Consider the following 12,268-nt stretch of genomic DNA (forward strand, 5'->3'; position numbering starts at 1 on the left):
AACCGTACTGACTCTTATCAATCTTATCCGTACATATGCATTTCGTTTTTGTCATCCTCGTTTGCGATATATATAGTTAGCAACATAGACTTAATGACCTAGAGTCTACCCATAGAGGCAAAGACGACTAACGATGCCTCGTTGTCATGTCGATGAAGCTCGACTACCTATAACACTAATAGAGATGCAGGTAATCACCTGATCACTCAAATCCAACCACCTATTGCACGAAAGCACAAAAGACTACTCATGACCAACGATAGAAGACAGAAGCATAAGGATAAAATTATTATTTAGAAAAAAAAAACTCTGAGAAAATTTGTAAAAGTGAAGACTTCGATCTACATACTGAGTTTAATTTTTAGGACATTCATTGTTAGAAGCAATCAATAATCGTCCGATCATCATCAAAGGCAAAACATATAGCTTATCAAACAGTATAACTGAGGTGACTTTTTAAAGATATTTATCATAAAGAGAAGTAAACAACTAATAACAAACTACTTTTGCAATAATAAAAAACCCAACCTTGAATGAAAGAACTAAAGATACAGAGACTATCAGCAGATCTTTTTAGTAAGTCATAATTCCAGAGTATTATAGGTCATATGAATAAGTAGTTTGGTATATGTAATTATGAATCGAGTGAGCGCGTCGAAAATTGATTCATAATTAATGGTCCGAGTGATTTTAGTAGCTCTATTTTCTCTCCTGATATGGTTGAATACTAACCATGGATTTGATTAGTAATGTTAATTTCCTCTTACATTATAACTATTTTGGTGTTCTTCTATGGTAGCATTTCCTCTCAATTCACTTGGCTTGCTCCACCACCCCAACCAAGCGCAAGATGCTCAAAGGCAGTGATGAAGCCTTTTGTATGAAATATGCAACACCTTTGAAGCAACATGAACTTTCAGTCAAACCAGCAACAAGGACTGCAGGATAATGGTTTCATGCTGCATGCACTTCTTGAGGTTTACTGTTGAATTCTATGAGTATAGAGATTGGTACTGCTGCTACATCTCATTTGCACAACATTGTGGAGCTCTTCATCCCATGCATTAGACACCTGCAAATGCTTAGAAAGCTCAGTGCCACAAAGAAAAGCAGTCAACTGTGTGGACTGGAAAATACAAGTTTTAGGAAAACAAAACCATAATGCAGAAATCAGATTGAAACAATTTCCTCGACAAAGTTCAAATAATTATCATTTTATATCCAAGGAAAAAGCCTTTTGGTATTCTAATGAATCTATTAAGTTTTTGCTGTTTAGTGTATGCAGATGTGATATATAGGTGGACCAAAGGAGGTTACTTGGTTCTTTTCTCAGTGGATAAAGGAGAAGAAAAAAAATGATGTGGTAATTGGGCAAATAGAACACTTCCTGAAAGTAATCCAGACATAAAAATTCATGCTGACAAGTAGCATCTTATTTCAGCTCAGTCTACTGCAAGGCTATACTGACAAGAATAACAGAGCATCATGTATTATGGTCAGTGGTTAAAAGTTTTTGTGCATTCTTGACTTCACTTTTTGTGGATCCCTTTGTTTCTTTGAATTGAATTCATTTTGTCATCTTAATATTCTTGAGGAATCATAAATTGCTCATGAACTGGTCAAGAATTGTATTTAAAGATGCACAGAACAAATGAGCCTTCCTAGTTTGCCACAGTCCTGATGAAGTCAGTGAATTGACTATACCTGCATGTTATATCCATCTTCTGCAGTCATTTGAGTATCTATTGATCTTCCAAGTAAATCTGGAGGGTTTCTGGTCCCAGATAACCCAGATTGGATCAAACCCTGGTGTGGCAGATGTAGTTGCGGATGAATTATGTCTGATGAGAAACCAGCAGCAGCTGAGGGGCTATTGCAAGACTGAAGTAGCTGCCAGGGAAAGAGAGAGGCTTTGATGTGATGATAAATAAGCAATACTCATCAATTAGGTGAGGCTGTATGATCAGCATAACGAAGCCACATACATATTTAGGAAGAACTCCCTCTCTGTCAATGTCCAGCCTTGGATTGATAGCTGCAAGCTTCATTGACAGGAACTGGGAATCAAAAGAGGAAGTTATTTGTTGCTATAAAATGGTCAGCAGGAAAACTGAGAAGATGTCTCAAAATACAGCAGAAAATGTTTATGTTATGAAGGATATATACCTCAACCTGCTGTTGTAGTGATTGAACGTAGTTGATGATCTCATCCAGCATTACTGCCTTTCCTGTGACCTGTGTTCATATGTCGAATGGTGATAAGGATAGACAGAATAGGGAGTTCAAGAACCATACCTTGCTGCAACCAGGAACAAGGCCTTGAAGAAGCTTCATCCTCTCATTGATCTTTTCCCTTCTTACCTAAATTGCACATATCGGTCCATATCTATCAAGAAAGAAAGATTGGCTCTTATAGAATCTGGGACTCTCTAATGCTGGCAAGATCTTACTCTTTCTGCAAGACTGTGGTTGCTCGTTGCCTGGCCATGCCTAGCCCGGACGTGAACTAGATCTGATTCAGTGATGTCTTTTACCTGCTTCCGTTTAGGATTAACAGTAGCCACCGTCAAACTCTTTCGCTCGGATTTCGGTTCATGATCCTCTTCCATCTCCATAGGTATCTGACAGGATACTTGTGCTCGTTGAGATATCTACTGGTGATCAATGGAAGGCAACGACAAAGAAGACGGACAAACGAAACATATCTGAGAGAAAAGGATCTGAACTACCTCATTTGCTCTTCTCCTTGTCGTGGAGGAAGAAGAATTCCCAGCTGCAGTGGCCAGATTAGATGGATCTTCTTGGTGATGATGCATGTCCTTTTGTTCCTTCATCAGACTGCCATTCTTGGATACATAATCAGTAGATAATGAGGAAATTCTGACAGCTTCCATCATGTCGATTTTGTTCTTCTTCTGCATCTGAGCTCCAGAGTTATCTCTTGATGTAGTTGCATCGAAAGGATTCATCATGTAGCAAGAAAACTTTGCAGTTGATCTCTCAGTGAAATCTGAAATCAGCCGAGAAATTTAAGCTATTTTTGCATGATTTCAAGCTTGTGGACAGATTCTAAAGCTCACTGCTGAATGAGTCATCCATGGAAATTGATGAGCATTAGACAGCGGTTGAAGGATTGCTGGGAGTCAATCAGAAGAATATCCAGAGTTGCAGCCCATATTATCCTCACTCCTAACTGAGTTCAGCACAAACTATATCAATCAAAAATTGAGAAAGAACAGCTGCCTGCTGTAATCTCAACACAGTCACTGATCAGTAGCACACATTTGGCAAAGATAAATCTGCTCACAGAAAAAAAAATGGAGCCAATGAATCTATCAAATAGCAGAATCACCTACTCCACACATCAGTAAAGCAAACGAAGTGAAGATTTTTACCTGCCACAACAAGTTGCATTAAATCAAATCATTCAAATGTGTAGATTATATGGCATTAGAACCACTTGCAGAAGCTAAAATTCACCAAACCCACCTTTTCAGAAGAGAATCTTAGAAAAGTCAGACACCCATTCAAAGACAACTCAGAAAACCAAGATTGCTCCACTGCCCATCAAACTTTCCTTGGATTTCACAATCTAGGAGATCAAAAGGATGGATAGATGAGTGATGATACGTTAGGCCAAAGATTCCAAGCCCTAGGAGTTGAACAGGGACACAAGTACCCAGCTGTGACCAGAGGTGAAAAGACTACCAACCAGAGAATCCTCGCTTCTCAGCAATCATTGAAGGAAGCTGACTAGAACTTGCCCTTCTTGACTCGGTGCAAACATTCATGGTCACCACTGTGCCACATAATAACACTTCTTGACCCACTGCAGAGTGAAACAAACCCTACTGAAGCATGTGTAAGTAAAAGGACTATCGAAGGCAAATTATATAATCCATTGTAGATTCGATTCTACTCTCTATCACAATGCTATGAAGAGAGAATGCAACTGTCTACCAATGCTTATAAGAATATTGGTTAGCATACTCACACCACAGGAAGACACCCTTTAGACCTGAGTCCCCCCAACTCATAATCCCCAGTCTCTTTGTTCCAAAGAAACATTATACCACCAGCTTCTCTTTACTTGGATTTTGATCCTTTTATCTTTGTTTCTTTACTTGGCATATTACAGGCCTTGAGCTAGCAGCCTGACATTGCCAACCACTCTTGTGATGTTTGGGATCTCAAAAAGTTCTGTCATAATGATTTGGCACATTTGGAGTTGCCCCTCTCAGAAAAAAAATGTATATAATAACTTGCATAGAAATGGAACCCATGTACCACTGCATTTTATATCATGTAAGGTAACAGTGGCACCACTTAGCATCTGAACTCTCAGTTACTGTTTGATAATGAATAATATGCATCTAACTATGCTTAAAGATTGTATTAGCCTACCTTGCATATCTGATTGATTCATTCTTTGGTGTGACTCCAAGTAGTGGAACTCAGGCTTCACTATCCTCTTGCATATTATTTCTACAATTTTATGGATGACAAAAAAAAAGATAAAAGACATGATTTAGCACCTGTGTTTCCTTTATTTTTTTGTTCTTTGGAACAGTCAAAGTAGCTTAAGAGTTATTTTGTGCCTCATGAGAAATTTTAGAGTATAAATTCATACATGTTTTCAGGAAAGGTAATAAACCTGCAAACTAGCTTGCAAATTATGCAAGATCCAGGAACATTTGATTTTGATTTTTTGGTTCACTATGACACAAACAGTATAGGATTTGTTAGATATTAAATTATTTATTTATTTTTTGTTTGGAAAAAAAGGCAGTGAAATTGCACCTCAGAGTCAGCAACAGCTGAGTAATTTGCTGTTGACACAGGAATCATGCACAGTGGAACCACTTGCTCTTCCAATCATTGCAAGGAAAGACCATGGATAGTGCATTCAAACAAAAACTGGGTCACTGAAGAAGAGGGAGGGAAAACTCTGTGGGGAGTCTTTGTTTATGTTGCAAGTAGTACTTGTAGGGCCATTCCCAAGGAGTTTTACTAATATTTTCAGAGACAGTCTCTGATACAAAGAGAGGAGTTCAAGGGGAATCTATACTCATCCCATGTAATTATTAGGTTTACATTGGAACTTGAGCATCTTGCTTTGTTAATTACTGCAGATTAGGTGCCTAATTTTATAGCATTCAGGAACATGATCTCTGTCAATGAGATCTGATTCACAAGACCTTCCTTTGTTGGTGTGCTTGGTGTGCTGGCTACCATGGAATTTACTCTTCCATTTTTCCTCCCTCCTAGTTGATGATGAAATCTGTGTTCAAGGATGATGAACAGAAATATCAGTAAAGAAAAAGTGGTCCATCTGTTGCAAAAGTTTCTATTTTCAGATTCGCATATATGAATTTTTAATTTACAGGTTTTTTGCATTAAGTATATTTGTATATATATAAAAGCATTTTTTATTTATCGCTCTAAATTTAAGCTAAGCATATATATAAATTTGCAGACAAATGTATATGTTATTGTGGTTAAATTTTGTTAGTTAATTATCATTTGACTATTGGTTAAAACTCTAAATGAGATTAATCCATCATAAAAACTCATCATGTTTCTCAGAATATTAGGAGTATTTTAGGTATTCAGATTCTTGGGGTAATAAATGCTGCATACAGGCATGTCATACTGCTTTTTATATGTTGACATCTTCCATCTTTTCTATTCATAGAATTCCTTGATTTGTGGTGAAAACATCAAATACAAGTGTTTTCAGAATGGGAAATAGCAAAGGTTATGTGAAGCAATTTATTGCAGTCTAATCTAAAACCTAAAGAATTTTATGTGGTTGATTTAGTTGCAAGGCATTGTTTCCCCAAATTCTCTTAATTAGATTGTGTCCCTACTATCTTTCAAACATGATCACAGTCTCCTTTCTTTCTACCACATTTAGTGCAATTCCATCCTGGAATCAGCCTATTTGACAGCACTCTATTTTCACATCTAGCAGAATAATGGAGAACTACAAATGTAAAATAGTTTGGGAAAGTGTTTGATGGATTTTCAAACTTGCAGGAGATGCATATGATCATATTTTGTCTTGAACAATCTCACATTCATGATCATTTATACACCTACCACTTCAAATTCTTTGTGAATGGATTTTGCAGCAATCTGATACCACAAACTCTGAACTCAAAAGCCATAAGTGAGTCAATTCATGAGGAATTGTGTCACTGGGGTGCTGAGTTCCTTTGCATTCCTCTGTTGCTGGGGTTGCTTGCAGGCTGGAGTAGGAACCTGATCCTTCTCACATATGCCAGTTTTCCATCTCTCTCTGCTAAGGAGGCAATCTTGTAGCAAACTCATCTTTTGGTTTTATGTATTGGTGACAGCAATGTCAAAATGAATAAGAATGACATTAAGCTACACCAGGTTCCTGAATATGTGATTGATGATCAATATCTGCATCATAAACAAGACAGTATTGAGTCAAAACATGAAGATGATCTATGGGGCAATTATAACAACACACATGTTTCCTTAACACTAATAATAACATTTTAGGTACAAGCATCCAAGCGATCCCTAGAGTCAATTGCTGCATGATGGTCTTAAGTCTCTGCACAAGAAGCAGCAACATCCATGCATGAACTGCATATTTTCAAAAGTTGGCTGAAGGTGGTGGTGGGGTTGGCAGTACCAACCAAGGATGATCTCTCTATATATGATTGAAAGCATTCAGACACGAGGAGAGGAATTCCTGAGTTTTTAATGTGGCTGTCACATCTTAAGGAAGAATCATTTTATCAATTATAGACCTAAATAATTAGTATAAGAATATCTTTGAGAATCTGGTAGATTTGAGAAAGCACTCACGAATGAAAGAAGTGTAAGATAGGTGAAGGGTATACAACTCAAGCTCATGAGGAGGCAAGTTTAGAGTTGAAAATGATCTGACCTAAAAAGTTTCTTTGAACCATTGACACCTACTGGCTCCTAACTCACAATCCTAGAGTGGCATGTCCATATCAAATATAATGTATAGATTGAGTAAGAATCCTTATTTAAACACAATAACAACAGTAATAATAAAATCGTAAGTCCGGTTATATGAATCTTTTATTGTCATTGAGATATGTAAAAAATCATATGTTTAATTCATAATACTTAAATCTTTATTTATATTAAAACAGAAAATTATTAGATTTGTTAATGTTACAACGAACTTAGCTCATCAAGCATCTCATAAGAATTAGAGTAAATATCTATCAAACCTTACATGATACTTGAAGGCTAGTCCATGAACAAATAGGCCATTTGTAACTAAAAAAATTGATGACCTCCTCATGGAAAGAAAAACAAAAAATCATACCAAAAATACATAGACATTATGAAATTCATTAGGTCTCAACATTAGCTATGACAATAAATACATGTTTAGAAAATAAATTACTTATTTCTTGGTTTGTTTGGATGATTGCCAGATGCCTAAAGAGAGAAGGAAAAACCACTTGCAATTGGGCTAGTGTTCCATAATCAATTCAATATGGATCAACTTTAAAGCATTGTTTCTTTCTTTTAGATGATACACAAGAAAACATACAAACCTCCTCCTTCCTAAAAAGCTTTCAAGAAGCAGCAGAGGAAGTCTGCCAAAGAATTGAGCTTTTAGCAAAATGTTCCATGACATCCTTCCAGATATACCTTGACCTGATAAGAGGATAAATGCTCATGGTTAGAAAATTTCTAATGTGAAAGTCATAAAAGATATATTCTTGATGTAACCTTCGCTTATAGGGCCATGACATTAAAGTTATGAATTTGCATCAAATAAGGAACAGGTGAATGATTTATTCTTACTGGAGTGGTTAACATAAAAAAAAGCACATAACATAATGTCCAGAAATAAGATTGTTGACATGAAGATAATAATAGCACTATCAATGTACAAGAAGCCTTGAAAGATGGATAATAGCATAAGTATATGAGAGTATTTATCAGAAGTAGGTGCAATGACTAAAACAAGTTGAGACCAAAAAAGAAGTAGAATAACAGTAATATGACAAATGATCAAAAGAAATCTGAGGAACAAGAATAAAATTTACAACACAAAGAAAAAGAGATCGTTGATGGGATTAGGAGAATTTTATTTGATAGTTAAACAATATTATTATGAGATAGTTTGTTAGACATATTAAGAGCATATTTTTATGCCTGATTATCCATCCTCACCAAATGGGTCTGTATTTATGGATTATTTCAGTGGCATAAATAATATGTCAACTTTTCTGGGAAATGACTTCCATTATGCCCCTCATCTTAATATAAATATAAAGCCAGTGTCACAGAAATACACCAATCAAACATTCCTTGCATATCTTCTTTCATTTTCATCCTCTTTCACCTTGCTCGAACACTTGCTCCAACTATCAACCCTCCAGTAAAATGAACTCTACCCTCTCATTCAAGAATTTATCTATCCTCATCTCATTAAGCGCCTGCAGCTGCAATGTTCCAAGGTTTAAGCCCACAATCCTTTCATCAATTATACATGATCCAGATTCATGCTTGCAGCAAACCTTTGTCAATATCCTGTTCTCACCTCAGGGGAAATGCTTGTCATTGTTAAACAACCAGCACCTCATTTAATGGTAGTGGATGTGATGCTATTGGGGGTCCATTCCATTTGCACTCTAGTGTCCAATCTTGATCAGACAATCATGATGGAGACGCTCCTCTGGACATGCTTGGAAAACACAAACATGAAAACTGAGCCACTCGTTCCCTGGTATCCCACAAGCTGGATGGTGATCTCATGGATGTGCGTTCTTATTGCCTGTTTAACAAAGTGTGAAATGCTTGAAGTAGGTCTCTCACCCTTTGGTCTTTTAACACTATAAATAACCTCCACATCCTGTTCTTTCATGCTTCCATTGCTCACCTCAATTCTTTCTTTGTAACAACTCTTCCTCCCAAAGCTGTTCTTACCTTATGCAGTCTTTTTGAAACGATACAACCATGCACCATGATGAGGTTGACAGCATTTGGTTTCTTTCACCTTCAAACCTGCCTTCCTTCCAAGCCCATTATAGTATGGCTCCAAGTGACATCTCATCCTTCAAGTTTAGCAGTCTCTTCAGATCTTTTTCCACTTATGATTCCAGGATGTATGCTGATTGCTATCCAAGCACTTGTTATAACACTAACTCAGCTGCAGATGAGGAAGATGAAGACAAATCAAGCCTCATCGAAGAGAGGAGGAAGAGAAGGATGATATCCAACAGAGAGTCTGCTCGACGATCGCGCATGAGAAAGCAGAAACAATTCAATCAGTTGTGGTCACTGGTCATTCACTTCCAATCAGTGAACCACCAACTCCTCCACGAAGTAAACAACATGATGAAAGAGTGCCATCACATCCTCCATGAGAATATAAAGCTTAGGGACAAAAAGCTTGAGCTCCTAAAGGAACTTGAAAATCTAGCAGCTGAGTATAATTGTGCCTCACATGTCTAGAATAACCCAGCTTGCATGAGACTTGAACTAAAAGTTGTCTGGTTTCACCTGAGATGCTCCTTGGGGGCCTTCATTTCCTCGATAATAATATTTTTGTTCTGCTCATGCAGTCCACCTAATTCAAGCTGCACACCAAAATTCAGAATGATGCATTCAATAGTTTTTGTGACAACCATTTTCATAAAATTTCAAACCAGATTTTCAACAAGTGATGTATGGAGCTTTCTTGGTCCATCAAAGTGGCATTTGCATGCAAAACTAGTCCAGTTTCATATCATTTTATATGAAAGACAAGTAATTTAACAGCTGCCGCCTTTCATAGCTTTCTGTGTCCTACTATCCTGGCTGCAATAAGCCATAAGCACAAAGGCAATAAAATAAGTACCACGACAACACATAAATATAACTTCCCTTTTGTCTTCATCACGTTGTCCTCCAAGTCACCATTAAAAGCTTTTTTTGGAAGATTATTTATTGTTGACTGTCATTGTGGTTTCTGCTTCCAGTGCTGACTAGTACTGATCTTCCAGGTATTTAATTGGGTCAGAGATGATTTTGGACAGGGCTATCTAAATAGGACCACAAAACTGTGGTCAAATCCAAATTCAATTTGAAATATAAACTTATAAAGAACCATGAAATTTAACCATTTGACTTTGTCCTCATCATCAAAAGTGTGTTTCATGGTCATATTGCCCCCTGTAAATTAATTGCAGAAAAAAATAAAAGTCGGTGAATGCAGAAATGGAATATTATGTACTTGACAAGTTAAAATGTATATCATGGTCTAACAAAGCTTTAAATTAAAAAAGCTTTACGATGGATGTAGGTTATTAGTTACCAGAAAATATAATAACCTCAGAATGCTCTATCTTGATTATGCAATGACAAATAAATGAAACAGAACAACAAAAACCATGCTGAAAGTGGAATGATGTAAAATAAGACCCTCACTACTGCTTAGAAGTTATGAAATTTTGTTCTAAAGACAACCAGCATAGATAAAGGTCATATGGAGTTTATGATATTAACAATATATTCTATCAACATAATATGATAGAGGGCATGTAAACTAAAATTTTTAGATTATCAAACTCATGAAATCTAATAGCTCAGATCAGGTTTCAAAACATGGAGAGCCTTGACTTGGTAAAGGTATAATGCATTGCTAATCAACATCAAGAAAGCAGATTTCATTCCGAACCATTAGCATGCCAAAAATGGATTATCTGAATGGAAAATGGACAGAAGCTGATTCAGATGAAACTGTCATAAACGTATTTGTTATTAACAAATTCTTAGAAGATAGTCTTTAGTCCACAAACACATCTGGTTCAATATAGTCACATCAACTTGAACAAACTTTTAGTGGATCATGGACAAAGATATCCAAGATGCTTCATATTAATCCTCAATCAGATAAGTAAATATGTATCTTAATTGCAGAAGTCCATAGTAAAAAGATCTACAAGAGCCAGTTTCATGGATCCACAAAAGGGTATCTGGGTTCTCCCAGTCAATATTTAAATTTAGTTAAGAGAATGCATTTAAGACTCTCCTTATGCTTGATTCTCAAAAGTAACTGTGGCCTTTATCTTGGAGCAAGAACTGGGGCCTACCAGTTGCCTACCAAGAAGGATAGTGCATAAAAAGTTATCAACTCATAACAAAGTACTAAAGTTAAAATGTACATCCAAGATATTTGTTTGACATACTGATTGCAAGTGAGCAAGGACAATATCTTTTTTCATCTATAAATTAAACTTAGGAGAATGCTAAGAGAAACTGAAAATTCCTCTGCATATTTGAAGTCCTAGATACTGTGATAAGCTATGTTAATTTAGGTTTCAACCATTGAAAATAGATGTAAGCATATAATATGTGAATATAAATTTCCTTCTACCAATATAGACAACAAGTTGTTAGAATCATATCATCTTTTTATGAGTTCATGCATAGTTTGAACTAAATAAAGTCGCAGACTTTACCTTTACCTCCATGTAGGGCTTTCTTGGAAAAGTACTTGGTCCTCAAACATCAGGAATATAAGGGCTCACATATCTTATGTTTCTCATATATTGCAGCTTCTACTTCCCTGTGGATGTTTAACATAATTTTCACCATAACACCTTAAATTAAAAGAAATGCTTTAGAGACGAGCATCAAAAGTGTTCATAGAATATTAAAGTTGCAAGATTTGAAATGTTAAGAAGCCTAAGAGATGAAGCAACGAACAGAGTAAGCATGATGGGACATGGAAAGATCATCCAAACTATTAGCTGCTATATCTGATTACAAGGCTCATAACATGCATATCAAACCCAGAGTTCTAACAGAATTCCCTTTGTAGGGCAAGGGACTTCATTAACAAGTTGAAATCAAGATGCCTACAGCACTGCATGCAGAAAGCTGAGGTACCAAACGCGAATGATTTTGATGAATGGTGAGGTTGAAGAAGATTGCATCAGGCGACGGCCGACCCGAGGCCCCGGTCGCCGTTATACTGGAGAGGAGCAGGCTTACGGGAGACGCACAACAAGAGCGAGAATACGGTCTTCTGCACGACCCAGATTTCCTCCAATGGCCGCTTTATTTAGAACCATCGAGAACCACACACAGCACAGGATCCACTGTCTTTCGATAGTGAGTATGGTCCGATCATAATTTAGTTTCGAATTGTAATTGTAGAGGATCCTAACTAGGACTAAACGTATTAGCGAAGAATATACGGAAGAAAATACGTATTGATACCATTATATCGAGGGGTATATATGCGTAAAAACTT

General features: G+C 36.6%; 1 protein-coding gene and 1 long non-coding RNA gene across 9 annotated transcripts; both read right to left on the bottom strand.

Annotated features, from left to right (window-relative positions):
- Positions 1 to 534: 534 nt before the first annotated feature.
- Positions 535 to 4,128, bottom strand: LOC135623757 (transcription factor bHLH49-like). Of its 4 annotated transcripts, XM_065127059.1 has the most exons (11): positions 3,995 to 4,122; positions 3,713 to 3,829; positions 3,490 to 3,592; positions 3,081 to 3,299; positions 2,730 to 3,010; positions 2,451 to 2,621; positions 2,296 to 2,361; positions 2,167 to 2,235; positions 1,986 to 2,057; positions 1,705 to 1,890; positions 535 to 1,072 (listed from the first exon to the last, which is right to left on the bottom strand). In XM_065127059.1, exons 4-11 carry the CDS (start codon positions 3,097 to 3,099, stop codon positions 980 to 982), a joined length of 957 nt encoding a protein of 318 aa, XP_064983131.1. In that variant the 5' UTR covers positions 3,100 to 3,299; positions 3,490 to 3,592; positions 3,713 to 3,829; positions 3,995 to 4,122; the 3' UTR covers positions 535 to 979. The 4 variants fall into 4 exon arrangements, with proteins under 4 accessions (XP_064983131.1, XP_064983134.1, XP_064983132.1 ...); XM_065127062.1 differs by having other exon boundaries at positions 1,986 to 2,042; positions 3,490 to 3,829; positions 3,995 to 4,128; XM_065127060.1 differs by having other exon boundaries at positions 3,081 to 3,395; positions 3,490 to 3,829.
- Positions 4,129 to 4,943: 815 nt separating this feature from the next.
- Positions 4,944 to 12,032, bottom strand: LOC135623758 (uncharacterized). Of its 5 annotated transcripts, none has more exons than XR_010491474.1 (4): positions 11,472 to 12,032; positions 7,575 to 10,182; positions 6,103 to 6,429; positions 4,944 to 5,281 (listed from the first exon to the last, which is right to left on the bottom strand). It is a non-coding gene; the product is annotated as an uncharacterized LOC135623758 (long non-coding RNA). The 5 variants fall into 5 exon arrangements; XR_010491477.1 differs by lacking the exon at positions 4,944 to 5,281 and having other exon boundaries at positions 5,994 to 6,429; positions 11,472 to 11,578; positions 11,719 to 12,032; XR_010491476.1 differs by lacking the exon at positions 4,944 to 5,281 and having other exon boundaries at positions 5,994 to 6,429; positions 11,472 to 11,612; positions 11,719 to 12,032.
- Between the last annotated feature and the right edge of the window lie 236 nt (positions 12,033 to 12,268).

Source organism: Musa acuminata, chromosome BXJ2-9, assembly GCF_036884655.1.
Source record: "Musa acuminata AAA Group cultivar baxijiao chromosome BXJ2-9, Cavendish_Baxijiao_AAA, whole genome shotgun sequence".
NCBI lineage: Eukaryota > Viridiplantae > Streptophyta > Magnoliopsida > Zingiberales > Musaceae > Musa > Musa acuminata.

Excerpts from the sequence above, each read along its gene's own strand:
- LOC135623757 (XM_065127059.1), bottom strand. Across the intron at positions 2,236-2,295 it reads TTGTTCCTGGTTGCAGCAAG|GTCACAGGAAAGGCAGTAAT; the intron begins GTATGGTTCTTG and ends ATATGAACACAG. Across the intron at positions 1,891-1,985 it reads AGGGAGTTCTTCCTAAATAT|CTACTTCAGTCTTGCAATAG; the intron begins GTATGTGGCTTC and ends TTTCCCTGGCAG.